At 48.8% G+C, this 18,264-nt stretch overlaps 3 protein-coding genes across 9 annotated transcripts; 1 reads left to right on the plus strand and 2 right to left on the minus strand.

Annotated features, from left to right (window-relative positions):
* Positions 1–466: 466 nt before the first annotated feature.
* LOC100283664 (F-box domain containing protein) lies at positions 467–4,633 on the minus strand. Of its 7 annotated transcripts, none has more exons than XR_004851794.1 (3): positions 3,402–4,618; positions 3,181–3,260; positions 467–912 (listed from the first exon to the last, which is right to left on the minus strand). XR_004851794.1 is itself a non-coding variant. In NM_001365695.1 (2 exons), coding segments are annotated over exons 1-2 (1,038 nt in total). In that variant the 5' UTR covers positions 4,515–4,557; the 3' UTR covers positions 475–911. The 7 variants fall into 7 exon arrangements, 2 of the variants coding, with proteins under 2 accessions (NP_001352624.1, XP_020397748.1); NR_158576.1 differs by having other exon boundaries at positions 475–912; positions 3,478–4,593; XR_004851795.1 differs by lacking the exon at positions 467–912 and adding an exon at positions 2,189–2,313 and having other exon boundaries at positions 3,478–4,633.
* A 4,602-nt stretch (positions 4,634–9,235) lies between these two features.
* On the plus strand, positions 9,236–11,895 carry LOC103636426 (putative clathrin assembly protein). Its single transcript, XM_008658778.3, has one exon. It carries the CDS (start codon positions 10,029–10,031, stop codon positions 11,694–11,696), a length of 1,668 nt encoding a protein of 555 aa, XP_008657000.1. The 5' UTR covers positions 9,236–10,028; the 3' UTR covers positions 11,697–11,895.
* A 2,137-nt stretch (positions 11,896–14,032) lies between these two features.
* Positions 14,033–15,529, minus strand: LOC100273826 (uncharacterized). Its single transcript, NM_001148225.2, has 2 exons — positions 14,834–15,529; positions 14,033–14,714 (listed from the first exon to the last, which is right to left on the minus strand). The coding sequence occupies exons 1-2, from the start codon at positions 15,404–15,406 to the stop codon at positions 14,145–14,147; spliced, it is 1,143 nt and encodes a 380-aa protein (NP_001141697.2). The 5' UTR covers positions 15,407–15,529; the 3' UTR covers positions 14,033–14,144.
* Positions 15,530–18,264: the final 2,735 nt, after the last annotated feature.

Raw genomic sequence — 18,264 nt, forward strand, 5'->3', positions numbered from 1 at the left:
TGCGTGAGGGCAGCTTCGGACAGGTCGCTACAGGTACTTCGTTTGCAGAGCGTAGCTCGCTTGCGCTTGCGTTGCTATTCCTGCTGTTCTGGTGCTGCAGGCCATCGCCTGGACTGTAACTGTGGCCAGCTGCAGTCGTTGAACCTGGCTGCTGTGATAGCATCACTGACAAGGGAGTCACCAGCTTGGCTTCAGGATGTCCTGAGCTCAGGGCTGTGGACTTGTGCCGCTGTGTCCTTATAACAGGTGACCTTTCCCTTTACGTGTCTGGTGTCAAGTTCTGCTAAACTACACTGAAACTTAGCTGCCTAATTCTTGGCCTCACCCTTGTTTGATCCACTGCTGCAGATTAGAGCGTGGTTGCGCTGGCAAACGGCTGCCCTCGCCTGCGCTCCCTGGGATTTACACGGCCGTTTACTGGAGATGGCCAATATATAAGCAAAGAGAATGCCAATAACAAAATCTGTTTTTTTTGACACAGGAGAGCACCCCTATTTCATTAGGAAATAGACAAGGACAAAGTTCTTACACAACCATACAAGCCAACATCAACTACAAGCCGACAAGACATACGCAACTATCAGCTAAAATAGAGGAACATTTCCATAGCAGGAAATGTTTTCAGACCGCCTGAAAACTGATGTTCAACCGAAGGGACCAAAACAACCCAACCAAAGGCAGCCTGGTTCTGACAACTTCAGCGACGAACTTAGCTAAGATTTTACCAAACTAAAGAGCCAGCCAGATTACATCTAACAAAACAGATGAACCCAAAAAGACAGAACAACAGCCAAAATATCACTGAATGCGTCTATCGACCGGCTTCCATCCATGAGCTTTGTTGTAGATATCACTTGTTATCTTTCGGATTATGAGACTTCCTTGCTCCACCAGTTTTTTTTCCTTCTTTTTCTGCCGAATAGACCAAGCCAATAACAAAATCTGTATGATGAATTTTTTTTGTAGAACTAGACTAAGCAAAAAATAAAGAAAAGAAAAGAGAAGAGAACAATAGAAAATATTCACAACTTGGTCCATATGAAGTGAACTTTACTTGATCCATCGATTTGCCACTAACAAAAAAAAAAGCTAAAACAGCTACACCAATCTACTATATACATGTCCACATATCTACCTTAATGGCCAGCTGAAATCACGAGCATATCAATAACCAAATTGATACACTGTGCCTATAGGGGTTAAAAGAAAAGGAAACGAATTCTAGCAACAAAAAAAAGTAGCTTTATGCAACAAATTCTATAACATTTTTATTCACAAGAATGAAGGATACCTAGTGGATGCAGTGCCTGTGACATTTCCCTTAAACTAACTCCTGGTTTAGCAGTTTGAAGAATAAGCAATACAAATGCATTTCTGAACATGTCAGAAGAATGTATGGCTCGTTTTCAGTACAAAAAATGATGGTAAGTGTTCGCCATATATTCTATAGTGTCCCGAGGCCATCACTATGCGCCTGATTGGCTAGCTGGATAAGCGTAGTGTGGCTCATGTGCGCTTGGCCCGCCGGAAAACGGGATTTCTGTGCGTATCTGTGCATACAGTTAGAAGAGTTATTTCTAGTTTACGCTGCAGTTACGGGTGCAGTCTCTGACCTCATGTATACAGGAAACCAAACATTGTCCGTCACTTGGTCAACGCATGCGGAGAGCGTGGATGAACGCGAGCGGACAACCAATCATGCCTTATAAAACTCCCAAATGAGATGCGGACAATAAACAGTAACAAAAACTCATATTGTTTAAATCTCATAACATGTCACAGGCTCACACACAGCTTTCTACCTGGAAACGAACATCCTTGCTGCTCATTTCCCCAGCTAAAGTAAAGATAATGTATTTTTTTATGATGTAACACTTGCATGGGATTACTTGTTCAAATTTTCTCTTTATTCAAAGCCACTTGGATACAAGGGAAACCTTTCTCTTAATGATAGCAGAGGTCACCACCTATCTTGGTCAAAGTTTGTGTTTCTCGGGCCAGTCTTAGTGGAGGTTTCATAAGTTTCATGAGCATTGAATAAGCTACAAAACTACCAAATATCCGGACATGGCACAATATCAATGAAGAGAGAGATGATCAAAGTTTCATAGGGTAAAATGAGTTAAATAGAGATGAAACTAGTCTACATTGTTTCCAACATATATGGGTATTGGAAACTGGGACATACCTTCTCACAATGCCTTCTCCCAGAAGGGAGCGTAATGTGAGGTAAAAAAGGGATTCACCCTCGGTAAATCTTGTCGTGTGTCAGTGCCCTTTCCCATAGGTCTTCTGGCATATCTCCGAGATTTCCTGAGTAGGGTGCGATCCGTGTTGGCGACAAAAGTCAGAGTGCCATCATTACTGGATTTTGTCCACATCTCTCCCTACGCCGACCCTCCTTTGTAGCCTATCCGCCGGTCCCTTATCTCCTACGGGGTCGTAGACCTTCTAGGAACTCAGGCCTAGGTCTTGTAGGTCATGAGTGGTGGGGAAAGACCAACACTACCTGCATCGCGCTCCGCCGGCTGGCGTAGTTAATGAGACGTACGTAAAGTTGTCGGTGTGGTCAGTTCAGATACGTGAAATCCACTCGAGTGGGTTTTCGCTGGTTCGCCTGACCCCCCTCCGCAAGTTTCCGCCTTGCCCAACTTCGAGGGATTGTCCCGCGGGGTGGAGCTTTATTTAACTCGTGGTGGATGAACCTGGCATCAATCCTCTACTGACTTGTGGCCCTAGGGACCCGGGTTTCGTACACCGACAATTATGTTTATTACTATAAAACTAATACCTATATGTACAAATAGTTCTCACAGAACGAAGTTGCGGAACCAGGACAATCTTGTTTTATCAGCTAACAAGTTGAATATTGCATGTAGGACAATAAATTTAACATGGTTTTATCAATATATTTGATTTTTATCTATGTCCCAACAGAGGAGCTACTACAGATCAAAGTTGGGTACATCGTAGTTAAAAAAATAAAAGAGAGATATGACAATTGATAGATAAGTTACACATTCTAACCATGAAAATTCTTCTCTCTCAAAGGAAAGGACAATAAGAATTTCACTCCGTGAATAAATCTGAAAGGTGGCTATTAATGCAGCTTGCGCTTCTGAAAAAGATGATAAGCTGAGTAAAAAGAACCTTCATGAGCTCTAATGCATTGGTACTCACCAGGGATTTGCATACAGCTCTTCTAGTAACTCTAGCTTTATGAATTTAATGATGTTAGCATGAAATCTTCATCGGGATGTCTACAAAATTCCACATGTTATGGAAATCAGCTTTTACAGCAGAGAATTATAAACGGCAAATGACAAAAAGTTATATCAATATACACATACAGAGACTAAACGTTAGCTAGCCTACTTATTCTTGTTTAAAGAGACACTCACATTAAGACTCAAGGAGCATAAAGCTGAATCTGCCAGGACTCAACTGAAATACTACAAGTTAAGAGCAAAGCCTCACCAACGTAGTCCCATCAAGATTTCAACTCCTGGCTCCAAGACATGTCCAAACCACCTGAAGCTCTCGCATGCATCCAACGCGGACAATCGTGGCAGCACTGTCCACATGCCATCAGCCGCATCAAACATGACCAGCCTCCGATCCACAGCATTGTACAAGCAAACAATCCCCAATCTGTCTGCAGCCTGAAAATGCCAGAATCTGCCAAACCTACCAGCTAGCAACTCATCGAAAACCTCCGTCGGCATCACGCTCACCTCCCTCCACCACACCTCCTCCACCTTATCGTCGTCCAACCGCCAGACCACCACCCGATCCACTACTCCAAAGCTCTCAATACCACCTACTAAGAATAGGCTCCCATCAAAAAGAAACAGGTGCGCCGTAGTGAGACCTTGTGGCATCACAACATGCAGCACCTCCCATGTCCCCGTCACGAGATGAAAAACCAAGAGCGCCTCGGGGCCACGGCCGAGGACGAAGAGTTTGCTGCGGTCACCGGAGACCGCGGCGTTTTCCAGGAGCGTGAGAGACAGCGGGAGATCGCCTCTAGACGCCCACTGCGGGGAGGGATCGCCGGTGTCCAGGGTGTAAGAACGCGCGGCTGCGCCGGTGATGACGGCGACAAGGGTGCAGGAGGTGGAGGAGCCGCGCGATGGGACGATAGCGGATAGGAGGTAGGCTCCGTCGGGGATCGGCGGGAGGAACTGGAGTGAGGCGCAGGTGATAAGGAGTGATGGGGACGGGGAGGAGACGAGCGGGTAGGAAGGAGGAGAGAGCGCGGCGAACGCGGGCATAGTGCGGACGCGGCGGGACAGCGGGTGGACGGCGAGCCGTGGGGAAAGGAGGAAGAAGGCGTCGAGGCGATGCGGGGAGAGGAGGGCATGGAAGGTCGGGGAGCGCAGAAGGCGGTGGAAGGCGCGGGACACGGCGGCAACGGGAAGTAGTTCGGTGATGGGGAGGAGGGAGAGGATTCGCTCCTGGAGGTGCAACGGGAGGGCATCCCACGGGCAAGTGCCGGCGTCGGCGGAGGCCATGGCCGCGGATGGAGATGGGGAGGGGTGGATCTGGGATTCCGTTTTCTCTCTGCTGTTTGCGGTACACAACGAAATGTGGGGAGGGGAGGGGAGGGGAGGGGCCGGTGAACGCTGAACAGGAATAGGGAGAAAAGAGAAGCGAACACGGATGTGATCATGGGAATAGGGAAGGGTGATGCCACTGGGCCCACCTGTCGGCATATTAGATCTCCATTAGTCTTTAAAAACTCTAGCAAGTTGCTAAATCTATATTAGAAAAAAAATAACATCAGCTTCCAACAATTTCTAATTCTAATGTTGTTAATTATTTTTAAACTTAAATCATGTCGGCATGCAACAGAGACGAGGTAATAACCGTATATTACATCAAGTCTGAAATGAACATTGCTGATCCTTTAAACAAAGGACCGGCTCAAAGCCAATCCAAGCAACGTGCATGGGAATGGGATTCGTATCTTGTTAGCGGTTTCAACTGCGGATAACTGTCATGTGTGACCGGAGGTTTCGAGATCCAGGCTTCAGGGAAAAGAGAAACGGACACGAATGTGATTATGGGAATAGGGAAGGGTGCTGCCACTAGGCCCACCTGTCGGCATATTAGATCTCCATTAGTTCTTTAAAAACTCTAGCAAGTTGATAAATCTATATTAGAAAAAAAAATAACATCAGCTAACAACAATTCCTAATTCTTATGTTGTTAATTATTTTTAAACTTAAATCATGTTAGCTGGATGGTAAATTTATCATTTTAGTAACTTAGATCGTTTAAAGTGTAGCACTTAAATCATGTTAGCTCGATGTAAAATAAGTGATTTTACGGTGTGATTGATGAATGAAATAGATTATTGCTAGTGTGAAACAAGTTCCCAACTTTGAGACATAAATAGGAATATCTAGAAAGTAGGTATATTTGATGATCTCGTTTAAGAAAGTATTGGAACATGTTTTTTTGTTATTAACACTCTTAATTAATCTTAGGAACTTTTCTAGTAACTAGTGGAGATGCTTTTAGGCCGTGCTTAACATAGTGTGTATGTAAAATATTGTTTTTGTGTTGTCTGGATTTTGAAATAAAAAATAAGATAGATGATGTGGTGAAGAGATCGATTGGAGAGCAACTCCAAAAAAAATCGTAAACCTATCCAAAACAGATATTAGACTCGATCCAACAACTCTTTCATCTTTTCTAAAAAAACGCGTCCCTTATCCACCTCCTTCCCTCTCGTATATTTATGTGTGAGTAATGTTTAAGGATGACAATAAAATCTAATTTTTACACTATAAAATGTGAGAATCGAATCAGATTACGATCGTACTCTATTTTTTAAAAAACTAAAAATAATTTAAATTTCTAAAAAATTATGAAAAAACATTTAAATCTTGTTCCGTTACCATTACTACTCTATAAAGCGTGACGCAAACGGGCGTTGGCATTCATCCACGTCTGCTGAAAAAATATCGTGTGCAACATGATCCATCAACGGACGACGTTGCCTCTCAGTTTGCCCGTGAATCGTATTCATCCGATGCAATTTGAACGGCCTCCCTTTCTCGAAGCGTTGGTCTCTGCGTCCAGAGCCTTCCAGTTACTACTATACAATACAAAGCGGGACTTGTTGTATCCACGTCGTCTCTTTATCTTCCGGCCATAGGATCAGTTTTTAACGGATACGAAGCAGCTGGCCTTACAGCGACTCTTACAGCAACTCGACATGTCTCGATTTTTCCAGAAGCTGAAGCGACTCGACATGCTTTCCAAGGAATCCAAAGGAGCCATGACCTGCTTGAGTCTAGAGTCCAGGCTCCAGAGTCCCCCCGCGCAGGCAGAGAACCACGACGGCGGCAGCGGCGGCTCGACTGCTTATCCCAAGCACCCCAGGGCGATGAAGGTTGGTGACTGCTCGCATGGAATAAGGCAGCACACTTAACGCGCTTCGGGATGGTTAGCCATCAAGCTGCCGGTGGCTGAACCGCTACCGCCGAGGACTAGTACATTCGCACCAAGCATGGTGCAGAGGAGGCTAAGGACAAGGCGCACGTGGAATTGGAAGCGGGTGCTGCTGCATCAGCAACCTCCTCGACCACCGTACTGGCAATCAATTCACACTGATCTTCATCATCGTCTACGATGAAACCAGCTATTATTTGACGATCATTATCAGGTTCAATGATGTGTTCTCCTCTATTTTTTTCTTTCACAACAGAATATACCACAACCTGTGTGTAAGGGTTGCCTTACTTTTAGTTTTACCGGATCAGTATTTCGTCTACAATTTCTCCGAGGACCTAAGTACATCCACTCGCAAATGTCCTGCACAGGGACCTTAGGCCGAGCAACATGCTGCCGAGTGCTGAATGCCAAATGCGATTTGAAAATCGAGGACTTTGGGTTCGCAAGGACCACGACTGAAACTGACTTCATGATAGACTAAGTCGTGTGGTACAGAGCACTTCAATTCGAGCTCAACTGCTCAGAGTATACCCAGGCTATTGATATGTGATCGGTAGGCTGCATCTTTGGTGAAATGGTCATAAGAGAGCCCTCCTTTTCTGGGAAGAATTATGTTAATCAGCTGAGGCTGATAACCGAGGCATAGATGATAGAGTTCACAGTCCAAGGTTTTGCTTTCATTCTCCCCGACACCTCTTGGAACAACCTCTCAAGGACAACCTAATTACATATACATAGATTGTATAATATGCTAGCATATGTAATTAAATATATGCACACTGATCCTATATTATGAATACACATACATGTTCACTATATATACACACAAAGAAAAACACATGGTCAACGTGCCATCTTCATCACTCGATAAATCAGGGATCCGTAACATAAGATCAATATTGTTCCTTGACGAACGTGATGGTCCAGAGAGAAAGACACATTACCTAATTATATTTTTGTTTCCAGTAGTTAGTCACTAACACTATTTACTATCGACACAACACATAGCGGCCAGTTATGGCTATTTTTGGCGGATGCGCGGATGTAGGTAAATGGCCTTAGAATGATTTATTTTGTATTCACTCATGCAGCCACCGTTTCTTGTGTACAAGCAACCAAACAGACGTTTAATAAAAGTCACGATGATTCAGGATGAAATGATACGGATAACAAATCAGGTGGATACAGACTGAAAAAAAAAGAACACTACTCATCGAAAGATAGGACAATGAACTCCATGAATATTAAACATGATTGTAAAAAACACATGTTTCTTTAGTGCCAATCTATATTTTGTGGCCTTATACCGATATTTTTTTTGTCTCAAAAAATTTGTATGTATGGTTGATCCGTTCTCGGTGTGTACCTTGAGAAACTTATTGTCAACTTTTTTTAGCACATAATTATTTTGTGGCAACTAAGATCAATATTTTTGAACGTTCGATACATATATATATATATATCCACTTGATTATATGTAAATAGCGACATGGTAATATAAGATTTAGATTGCTCATAATGCTACATTTATATACTAAACTGTTATACTTCTAACAATTGTCTATTTAGATAATTTTATGTACTACATATAATTTGTTGTTTCTATATGCCTAAATTAATACTCTCTCAACTATGTAAATACAACGGTCAAAGACTCGCGCATGGCGCGAGCGAGTTATAGTTGTTAATAATACCTCCCAAATCCACACGGCCGAGCGTATTCTTCTCCGTTGCCCGAGGCTCCGACGGGTACACGTGCGGCCACGCGAGGGGCTGACCGTGCACGCTTACGCCACCAAGCCAGGCCTCGTTCCGCTTCGTTTTCTCTTGCTTCTTACACCCGACGAATGGTCTTTACCACCAGACACGCAATTGTTTAGCTCGATAACTTTGTAATTTGCTCAATATATTTATTTATTCCTTTGACTTTGGACAGAGAAGATGCTCAACAATAGCTAGATGTCTGCTGGAAAATGGGGAGATAGAATTATACAGTTTTTGGGTCTTTTTAAGGGAATTGTTGGGGTATAAATGATAATTCACCTCTAAAATTTTTTAGAGCGTATTCAATAATCATTGTTTGGGAAAAAATTTAGCATTCTTTTGGAGTTGCTCAAAGTCCAAATGTGCTTAAATGGGAGGGTATCACAGTCGAATAACAGTTATGAGAAGAATGTAAATCGACGGTAGTCAGATTATTAGATGAGAAGGAATGAAGTAGATATGGCTATACGCATTTCATGTACCAAAACGACGAATCCAGAAATAAAGAGGTCATTAACTTCATTTCCTTTCTTAGTTCTAGCTCTTGTTCTGTGCGATCTAATTGGTTTCTTTTCCTGACACGTTATCAGCATCAACCCTGCCGAGAAACGTGTCGAAATGGTTGTTTATTCACCTTTTATCACTTGCCCACTTCGTCACATGAACAAGCTACGTCGTACGAAGGCAGCTCAGCCACCGGCAGTCCGGCACCATCGAAACTGCTCCGCCAGTCCTCTTTCAAGCGCTGTGCACAAAAGATCAAGCAAGGAGCGAATACAATATCTAATGAAGAAATGTTGGAATTTAGGAGGTGTTTGGTTTAAAGAACCAATCTCTTCTAGATGAGATGGTACATAAGTTCATTCCACTAATTTAGTGGAATGGACTCTTTCTTTAAATTATTGTTAAATATTAGACTATGAGAAATAAAATTGTGATGGATCAACTAATTCCATTCTACAAATAAATGAAAAGGTGAGAAGATGATAGACTAACTCATTCTCAAACCAAATAAACCAAATACCCTATTAGTCATTTGAAGTGAGGAAGTAACTGTTAGCTGGGTTGTATGTAAGATATCAATTTACTTGTTCTCTGAGGATCTGATCAGAAACTTAGCTATTTTTAGCTGTTATTGTTAGCTGCTTGCAATCCAAACTGTCCTTATATGTGATCCTAAATGAACGTGGTTTCATTAGTGATTTTTTTGTCATTGTAAAACAAATATCCGGCAGAGAGCAAAAGATACCCATTTATCCGAGTCGTCATCTGCAGACGTTCTCACCACTTGATTGGAGCCTAAACCATAAGTACACATAACCAGTGGCTCATCTTCATAGTCATAGATGGCAATGCCAAGGACTAGCCCGACAAATATTTGCAAACCCACATCAACTCCAGAAGTCAACAAGGGCAATTTAACGTGAACGAGAACCTGCCAGGCATGCCAAACCAGTTCTTGCTCGGTGCAGGCAGACATTTTCGCAAGCTGCCGGTCGCGCACGGATTGACAGCACGGGGGAGTTGCGGTAACTAACATTTGCCGACCCGAAGCACCGTTTCCTCGGTTAGCTTTGAAGGTTCCAACAGCCCAAAACGGCCTCCTCTCCGCCGCCCGTCCACCCACCCGTCAACCGCGTCTCCGGCGCGCCCCTATACCTCCTCCGTTTCCTTCCCCTCCCAGCACCTACTCCAATGCGACCACACTTCTCGATTCTTGCGCGAGCCGATCTTGGCCATCGGCCTCGCTGACGCACGTCAACTAGAGGAGCCATTCGCAAATAACCGGGAGCGTGTGCATGGCGCCGAGCAAGCTCCGGCAGGCGATGGGCGCGGCCAAGGACCAGACCACCATCGCCCTCGCTAGGGCGAGCGCCGTGGACGAGGTGGCCTCGGATGTCGAGGCGTCCATCGTGAGGGCCACGGCGCACGGCGAGTCCGTCCCCGCAGACGAGCGCCACGCCGCGGAGATCCTCACGCTGACGCGCTACTCCCGCGCGCGCGTGGCCGCGTGCGTGGCCTCCGTGTCGCGCCGGCTCGGGCGGGCGCGGGCGTGGCCCGTCGCCGTCAAGGCGCTGGCGCTCGTGCACCGCCTGCTCGCGGAGGGGGACCCGGCGTACGAGCAGGAGGTGTTCCTCGCCACGCGGCGCGGCAGGCGCATGCTCGACCTGTCCCGGTTCCGCGACCGCGACCGCGACCGCGCGCGGTGCCGCGACTGGTGCTTCGCCGCGTTCGTGCACGCCTACGCCACGTACCTCGACGACCGGCTCAAGCACCGGATGCAGGCCCGCGGAGCATGCGGGGCCAGCCCGGGCAAATGGCACGTCGACGGCGACCCTGACGCGATGGCGTGCGAGGTGGCCGAGGCGGCCTGGGAGCTCGTGCCGCGGGGAAGGTCGGCGTCGGCGACGGAGACGGCGGCGGCAGAGGATGTCGTCGGGAAGGCGCAGCAGCTGAAGCACCTCCTCGGCCGGTTCATCCAGTGCCGGCCGACGGGGAAGGCGAGGACGAACCCGGTGGTGACGGCGGCACTGTACAGGCTGGTGAAGGAGAGCGCGGCGATGTACTGCGAGCTCACGGAGGTGATGGTCGTGCTCTTGGACCGCTTCGCCGACCTGGGCACTCCTGCCTGCGTGCGCGTCCACTCCATCTTCACCAGCCTCGCGAAGCTGGTCGACGAGCTCGACGACTTCTACTCGTGGTGCAAGGCCACCGACGTGTGCCGCCCGTCGGATATCCCCGAGATACAACGCGTCAAGCAGACGAATCTGGACCTCATGGACGAGTTCATCCGTGACAGGCAAGCGTCGGCGTCCCCGTGGGGCCGCTCGCCGCCTACCCCCATCAAGAAGAACGACGTCAGAGGAACAGAGCCGACGCCGAAACAGCAGCAGGGTGTTGCGCCGAAGGAGAACAGTGCCGGCAAGGCTGCGCCGGCGGAACCTGCTACCTCACCCGTCGTCGTGGACGTGGTCCACGACGACAAGACAGCCGACTTCTTGAACTTGGGCGAAGACGCATCGCCGTCATCCGGCGAAGAAGAGCATGGGATGAATCTGACACTGGCACTGTTCGAGGGTAACTCGGCGGAGGCTGCGCCGAAATGGGTGGCGTTCGATGATTCAGAAGCCGACTGGGAGACGGCGCTGGTGCAGTCCACAAGCACCCAGCGATCGGAGCTCGGTGGCGGCTTCAACACGACGACCGTGACAAGCACGCGTGCGTTCACCGGAAGCGCAAGCAGTATGGCAACGCAGCCGCTTGGCGCGACGGTGCTTGCCCTGCCGCCACCGCTTGGGGCCAGCACCGCAAGGGCCGATCCATTCGCCGCGTCCCTGGCGGTGCCTCCGCCGATATGTGTTCAGATGACGGACTTGCAGACAAGGCAGCGGCTCCTTATGCAGGAGCAGAATTCATGGCACCAGTATGAAATGCATAGGGCAGCCTGGAGTTACAATCTGCTGTAAGCTCGTACTGTGCTACTGTTTCGGGTCAATAACAAAATCTCAATGTCGAACACACAACACACATTTCACAGCTAAACATTTTGGAGATTGCTTTAGGGCCCGTTCGCTTGTACAGGAATAAACCCGGATTCGTTTCAGCTCATCAAAATCTATATAAATTAGAGAAGTAATCCGGCTAGGAATCAATCCAGAGCTCCAATCCCTAAAAACCGAACAGAGCCTTAGTTGCTTGTTGTAAAGGTGTACGGGTTTGGGTTTTATTATTATACCACTAAGGCCTTGTTGCTATATTCCCATTCCACATAGGGTTTGTTTGTTTTAGTGTCAATCCATATGCAATGAATGGAATTAGGTGTATTTAGATTCATAGCAAGTCAAAAAAAATTTAATCCCTTACAATGGGACGAGAATAACCGAATAAAGTCTAGATTGGATGGGTTAAAAAAAATATGAAGAATTTTGGCTTGGTACCCACACAATTCTATCCGTGGATTAAAAAGGAAACAAATAAGGTCTAATATAATTTTGGGACTTGAGAGTACATGATTTCTGCCATAGTGGAATATTGCAAGATTGTAGCGTGATTATACTCCCACTGTCCTAAAATATTTGTTGTTTTAGCTTTTAATATTTTTTGTGTGATTATGAATTTAGACACATATATAAAATAAATACATATATAAAACAAATGTATTAATTATCGTATGAACGAATTTTATTTTAGAACGAAGGGGTACATATAAAGTAGGTCGGTGGCAAATGGCTTTAAACAACAATATGTTACATAGTGAGTAAACATTCGGCCCTGTGATTAATGCAGGTACTACCAGGATCATTCTTGTTGTGAATAATATTATAGTGCAACTAACTTGTATGTATAAGAGAATAAATACACACAAAACCTCTTATAAAGGAGGAAATACAATCCCTATGTATCTAACACCCCTAAAAACTCAAGATGGATCTACAACATTGAGTTTAGAGAGAGAGAGAGAAAATCTACGATGAACTCGATTATGTGCCTACGTGAAGAAATCACACAACCAAATCTCTGAAGGCTTAAATCATAGCTCGGCCTTACACAAATATACAGATGATCAAAGTGGTACAATGCTCACATCCAATTTTAAATCTAAACATCCATTTTACATCTAACAGCAGCACTAATTTTATAAATAGCCTCTTTTTCCTATGGTAGAAGGGGTTCTTCGTAAAATTGATTAGTACCATTAGATGCTAGATGTATCATATTTAAAATGTGCACGTGAGCACCGCACCCATTTGATTACTAGATACGTTCCTATTTATTTGTAACACCCAGTCCACTGCCGAACTGGTGGTACTTACTCCTGGCAGCCCTCTAGGATTATATATCATCTCCACATACCAATACGAGTCTTTTATACACACTTTGTCATCACTCATGCGCACCCGAAAAAACTTTCCGATCAATAACTCATCCTAAATTGCTCCAATCCAAACGTGCTTAACTTGGTGGTTCTTTCGAGATACGCTTCAGAAAAAAAAGATGCACCTTGTTGTTGATATGAGTATTATATTAATTCTATTAAGCCTTGACTAGGATATCACCATCCCCTAGGGCCAGGATATCACAATCTAGGCCCCTTAGAAAACCGACGTCCTCGTCGGTCAATCCCAATTCAGAAACCTCTCCTCTTAGCCATGTATGTGTGTCTAGTATCGTCATATTTCATGCCATGTAACCACTCACATGCACCATATACTCGAACCCCTAACCCACACACGCCCGTGAAAACCATGAGGGTCAACTCTGACACCTCTTGTAACACCCCGTCCACTGCTGGACCGGCGGTACTTACTCCTGGCAGCTCTTTAAGATCATATATTGTCCCTCACAGACCAAAACGGGTCCTTTGTGAGCACTTTGTCATCACTCATGCGTACCGGAGAAAACTTCCCGATCAGACACTCATCCCAAATTGCTATAAGCCAAGCATACTTAACTTAGAGGTTTTTTTGAGATATGCTTCCAAAAAAAGATGTAACTTGTTAATATAAGTGCTCTATTAATTCTATTATGTCTTAAGCTAGGATATCAACATCCCTAAGGCTTTAAAGTATTTTTTTTGAGACCTTAAACGTTTTAAATACGGTACTATTTCAATATTTAGGGTTTTACTTCAGAGGTCTTTATTGGAGATACATTGAAGAAGGCTCGTGGACTTTGACGATTTTAGGTCCGTTTCGCACGCTCGTGTGAGTTCAGGAGCACCACTAATTCTCCAATCTGGGTTCCAAATCGTAATATTGTAGTCAGCATTCTAGAACATATATTTCTGCAGAATTTTGTGATAATAGCAGGAAAAAAACACTCTTACGGCATTTCAAACACATAAACACAATGTGACAAAGACACTGACAGCTAGCGACATGATCTGAGCACATATCACAGTTAGCAACAAGTGCCTAAACAACGGCTTCCCTATCAAAGATCCAGCTGAACTTGACCATCCTGGGCTCGTCCTTCTTGGCCCTGTCCTCGGCGCGCTCCGCGGCCCGGCGCATCCTCGGCGCGAGCCCGCAGACGAAGTCCCTGGCCCTGCGGCCCTCGCCGGAGAGCCCGCTCTCCAGTGTCTCCAGCTTCCACCGCTTGACAAGGAACTCGACGATGTCCGCGTAGTCCCGGGCGGTGTACACGCCGAGGCGCTGGGCGACGGCGGCGAAGTGCTCGAACAGGTCCATGTCGCGGCCGTCGTGCATGAGGTGCGCGGGCATGGTGATCCGCTTGCGCATCATGTCCGCGACGGCGAGCACGGCGCCCTCCGGGTCCAGCTGCAGCAGCTGCTCGACGATGCGCCCGTACGCCGTCTCGTGCCGCTTCTCGTCGGCGGCGATGGTGCCGCAGGCGCGCGCCAGGACGTCGTCCCCGTGCGCCCTGGCGAGCCGCGCGGTGTTGCCGTGCGAGACGGCCGTCGCGCGCTCCTGGAAGCTCGTGTACACGAAGCCCAGGTACGGGTTGTTCTCCGTTCCGGGATCCTGCGATTAAACCAGCCTCGGGAGTCAACACAACAGAATGCGCAACGGAGTGGAGTGGAGTGGAGAACTGCTGGATCCAATCCAAGATGAATATATAGATGATGGTGACGCGTACGTACCATGCCGGAGCCGATGAGGTACTGGACGGTCTTCTCGACCATGCGCATGTCGACGCGGCCGGATAGGTACATGTACTTGCCGAGGATGTCGCCGTGGCGGTTCTCCTCGGCGGTCCAGGCGCGCGTCCAGACCGCCCAGGGGCAGTTGCTGGCGCCGGTCTCGTCGCGGACGCCGTCGAGCGTGTTGATCATGGTCTGGTACGTGGGCAGCGCCTCTTCCGTGACCATGTCGCCCACGAGCACGACGAAGTACTCGTCGGGGAGCCCCGCGGCGCGGGCGCGCAGCTCGCGGACCTCGTGCCCGAACATCTCGGACGAGGAGTCCGGGAGGAAGTCCGCCGGCTGCCAGCACTCCTCCACGGGCTTGAGCAGCGGCAGCAGCGACCGCGCCGCCCAGCCCTCCAGCGAGCGGAACACCTCCGCCTTCTCCGGCGGCATCGAGTGCGTCACGCGGGCTCGCGCGGCGGGCGCGCCGACCGCCGCCGCAGACACGCGGCATTGCCGTCGGCGCGCGGGGGCCTGCGTCGCCGCCACCGGCCCGCGGGCGCGGATGGCGATGCCGTGGGCCTGCATCGTGCCCGCTGGGTTGGCTGCGCGGCGTACGGGCCGGACGCTGGAGGAGGCGGCGGTGGGTGACTGTGGAGTGGACGGCAGCGAACGCCGGCGCGTCGCGTGTATATAAATCCGGGAGACGGGGGTGCGACAAGCTGGATCGTGGCGTGGGCGGTGGGTTTGGCTGGTGGGCGGAAAACCGGTGGGTGCAGTGGTTTTGCGGGGGGTTTCCGCGGGAAGTCTGGGGATACGAAATCTGTGGGTGTCTGCTCTGTCCGGGGCACCTGCTGGTTCGTGGAGTTGCCTGCATCTGCATGCTTGGCCGGTGAGCGCCGGGGAGGGGACAGTTGGACCTTGGGCGCTCGGCGGCGATCAATGAACTCGACCATCCAGTCATCCGGGCCCAACGGAGTCGTTCGGCGCGCAGTCTGACTGGTAAAACTGGAGCATACTGGGAGCAGATTCGTGACTGTGATTGTCTGAGCCACAGTGGACGAAAGTGTACTGTAGTACAGTATACTCCAGTTGTGAGTTGCTTGATCTGCTGGTGTGGTGTGGAAGAATACTGCATCTGAAACTTTTTTGACCAGGTCTGGCTGATTAGCGAAGGGGGATTTAAGGTAAAACACCGTGCTCCGCCCCTGGGTTTTACAACTGGAGTCTTTGCACATTGAGCGACACCGGCACGTGCGGCGGGGGCGTGCGAAGTGCTGTACCTGTAGGGGTGTAGGCGACACGCGCTGCACAAAAACTGTCTACTGGCTGGCTGCAACCCACCCCCACCTTTGGATGGTGTGTTCATCCACTCCAGTACTAGTCCAGTGACGTGACCTGTTCCGTTCTGCTGCCGTGGGGGTTTGCACTTGCAGCACGTCCAGCGTCCGTGATCGCCTATCGCACGAACAGTCGTGTAGTGAACTGCTGACCGTGGCTAAACATTGCTCGGGTAATCAGTTGGTTAGGAAATAGTACATCGTTCGGCTGGTTGTTTCCTGGTCCGCTGTGCAGCTGCAGCTGCAACTCTTGCTTTCGTGAAGCGGGTGTTGGAATTTTAGCTCACTATAGACAGACTGTTGAGCACCAAATTGAGCGGCGCGGACGGTCCGGCCCTGAGGCCGGACGGTCCGCGGTCCGGACAGTCCGCGCCTGTGGGTCGGACGGTCCGCGCTTGCGCAGAGCAGTTTATGGTTCCGAGTTTTGTGCTATGATTGTTGGCTAGATTCGCGGAATTAACTCGGAATCTAGTCGCGTAAAGAGTCCAGCCCCCTCCTCTATATAAAGAGAGGTCTACGGCCGATTTGTGAGAATCAATCGAATCAATACAACTTCTATTTCGCATTTTTTCCTAGGAGTAGTTCTAGTCTAGTTAGGTTTAGCCTCTCGATCCTCAAATTCTTCGCCTCTCTTCGACTCTACGCCGATTGGAGGAATCTAGGTCGACCGGCCCGAGCCTAGACAACCCCTAGGATCTCTCCTCCCCGACGGGGTCCCTCCCGGGAGCGAGATCCAGGCCGCCGCCGGCGACTTCCGCCGCCCCTGCGCACGCGCGGACCGTCCGGCCTCAGGGCGCGGACCGTCTGGCCGTCAGGCAGAGGACTCAAGCTCCTGCACCAGGTCGCGGACCGTCCGGCCCCAGGCCTCGGACCGTCCGCGCCTGACCAGAGAGCACCGCCGCCTCGCGCCAGGTCGCGGACCGTCCGACTCCGTGCCGCGGACCGTCCGTGCCTGACCAGAGAGCACCGCCGCCGGTTCTTCTTGAGTATTTGGCGCTCCAAAAAGGCGTCAACATACTTTTTGGCGACTCCGCTGGGGACATACATATCTAAGCTCATCAAATCGGCCCTCAATGGCCGGTTCAAGGGATAGCTCTGATATTTCTCCAAGCAACATCATAGAGCCGACTTGGGAAACCTTGCCGGCTGACGAGCAGCTCCAGTTTGAGGAGCACAAGGAGCGGATGATCCAGGAGGCGAAAGCAAAATTCTTGGCCAACTTCAAAGTGGACAGGAACAACAAGGTCGTCCGACATCGGGCGACGGATCCGGCTTCGCTCCAACCCACGCCAGATATCCCCAATGTAAGTAATACCGACGAGCTACAATCTCTTAGAAATTATGTAGAAGAGCAGCGTGAACAAATGCAGAACATCATAGGGGGTATGCAAAGCGATGTTAAGAGACTAGTACGTGCATTCGATAAATCTAACATCGCAAATTTTCCTTCACACGAGGTTGAGTTAGGAGGTAACACGCGTAACACATCGGCTACAGGTTGTCACGACCAGTCACAACCCCTTTATGGGATGCCGATGGACACATACCCTGAACAACCGCAAATCGGCAGCAAATCAGCCGATCTGCACATGCCCGGACCGTCCGCACGTGAGCGCGGACCGTCCGGGCCAACAACAGTCGGGCCTATTTTTAATGAGTTACCTAGATATGCGCCCGAACCACCACACACGACACGAAATCTAAACTACCCAGTCGGACCATCCGCGTACAACGACGGACGGTCCGCACATAATCACGGACGGTCCGGGCCAATGACCGGACAGTCCGCGCATGACCTTGTTGAGGAGGATTGCTACCTGAATCCTCACCCGTCCCAGCAACACTTCCCATCGCACTATACAATGCATCAACCTATCAATTCGAGATCTAGAACCCAGGAAAACTTTCCGGCCCCACCTAGAAGGCCGGAAAAGAACGATCAAACATACGAACCATATAGGGCAAGTGGCAATGCACCATGTAGCTCAAACCAATGGGGGGAACGACAACATACCAACATGCAACCAACCCCACCTATGTTTGACCAGAGAGCCGGTGGTCTTGTACCGGCTGCCATTGATATAGTGAGGGAAGAAATAGCCGGGG

Source organism: Zea mays, chromosome 8, assembly GCF_902167145.1.
Source record: "Zea mays cultivar B73 chromosome 8, Zm-B73-REFERENCE-NAM-5.0, whole genome shotgun sequence".
Lineage (NCBI taxonomy): Eukaryota > Viridiplantae > Streptophyta > Magnoliopsida > Poales > Poaceae > Zea > Zea mays.

Excerpts from the sequence above, each read along its gene's own strand:
- LOC100283664 (NM_001365695.1), bottom strand. The coding sequence starts at position 4,514 with ATGGCCTCCGCCGACGCCGGCACTTGCCCGTGGGATGCCCTCCCGTTG.
- LOC103636426 (XM_008658778.3), top strand. The coding sequence starts at position 10,029 with ATGGCGCCGAGCAAGCTCCGGCAGGCGATGGGCGCGGCCAAGGACCAG.
- LOC100273826 (NM_001148225.2), bottom strand. The coding sequence starts at position 15,406 with ATGCAGGCCCACGGCATCGCCATCCGCGCCCGCGGGCCGGTGGCGGCG. Across the intron at positions 14,715-14,833 it reads ACCTCATCGGCTCCGGCATG|GATCCCGGAACGGAGAACAA; the intron begins GTACGTACGCGT and ends GTTTAATCGCAG.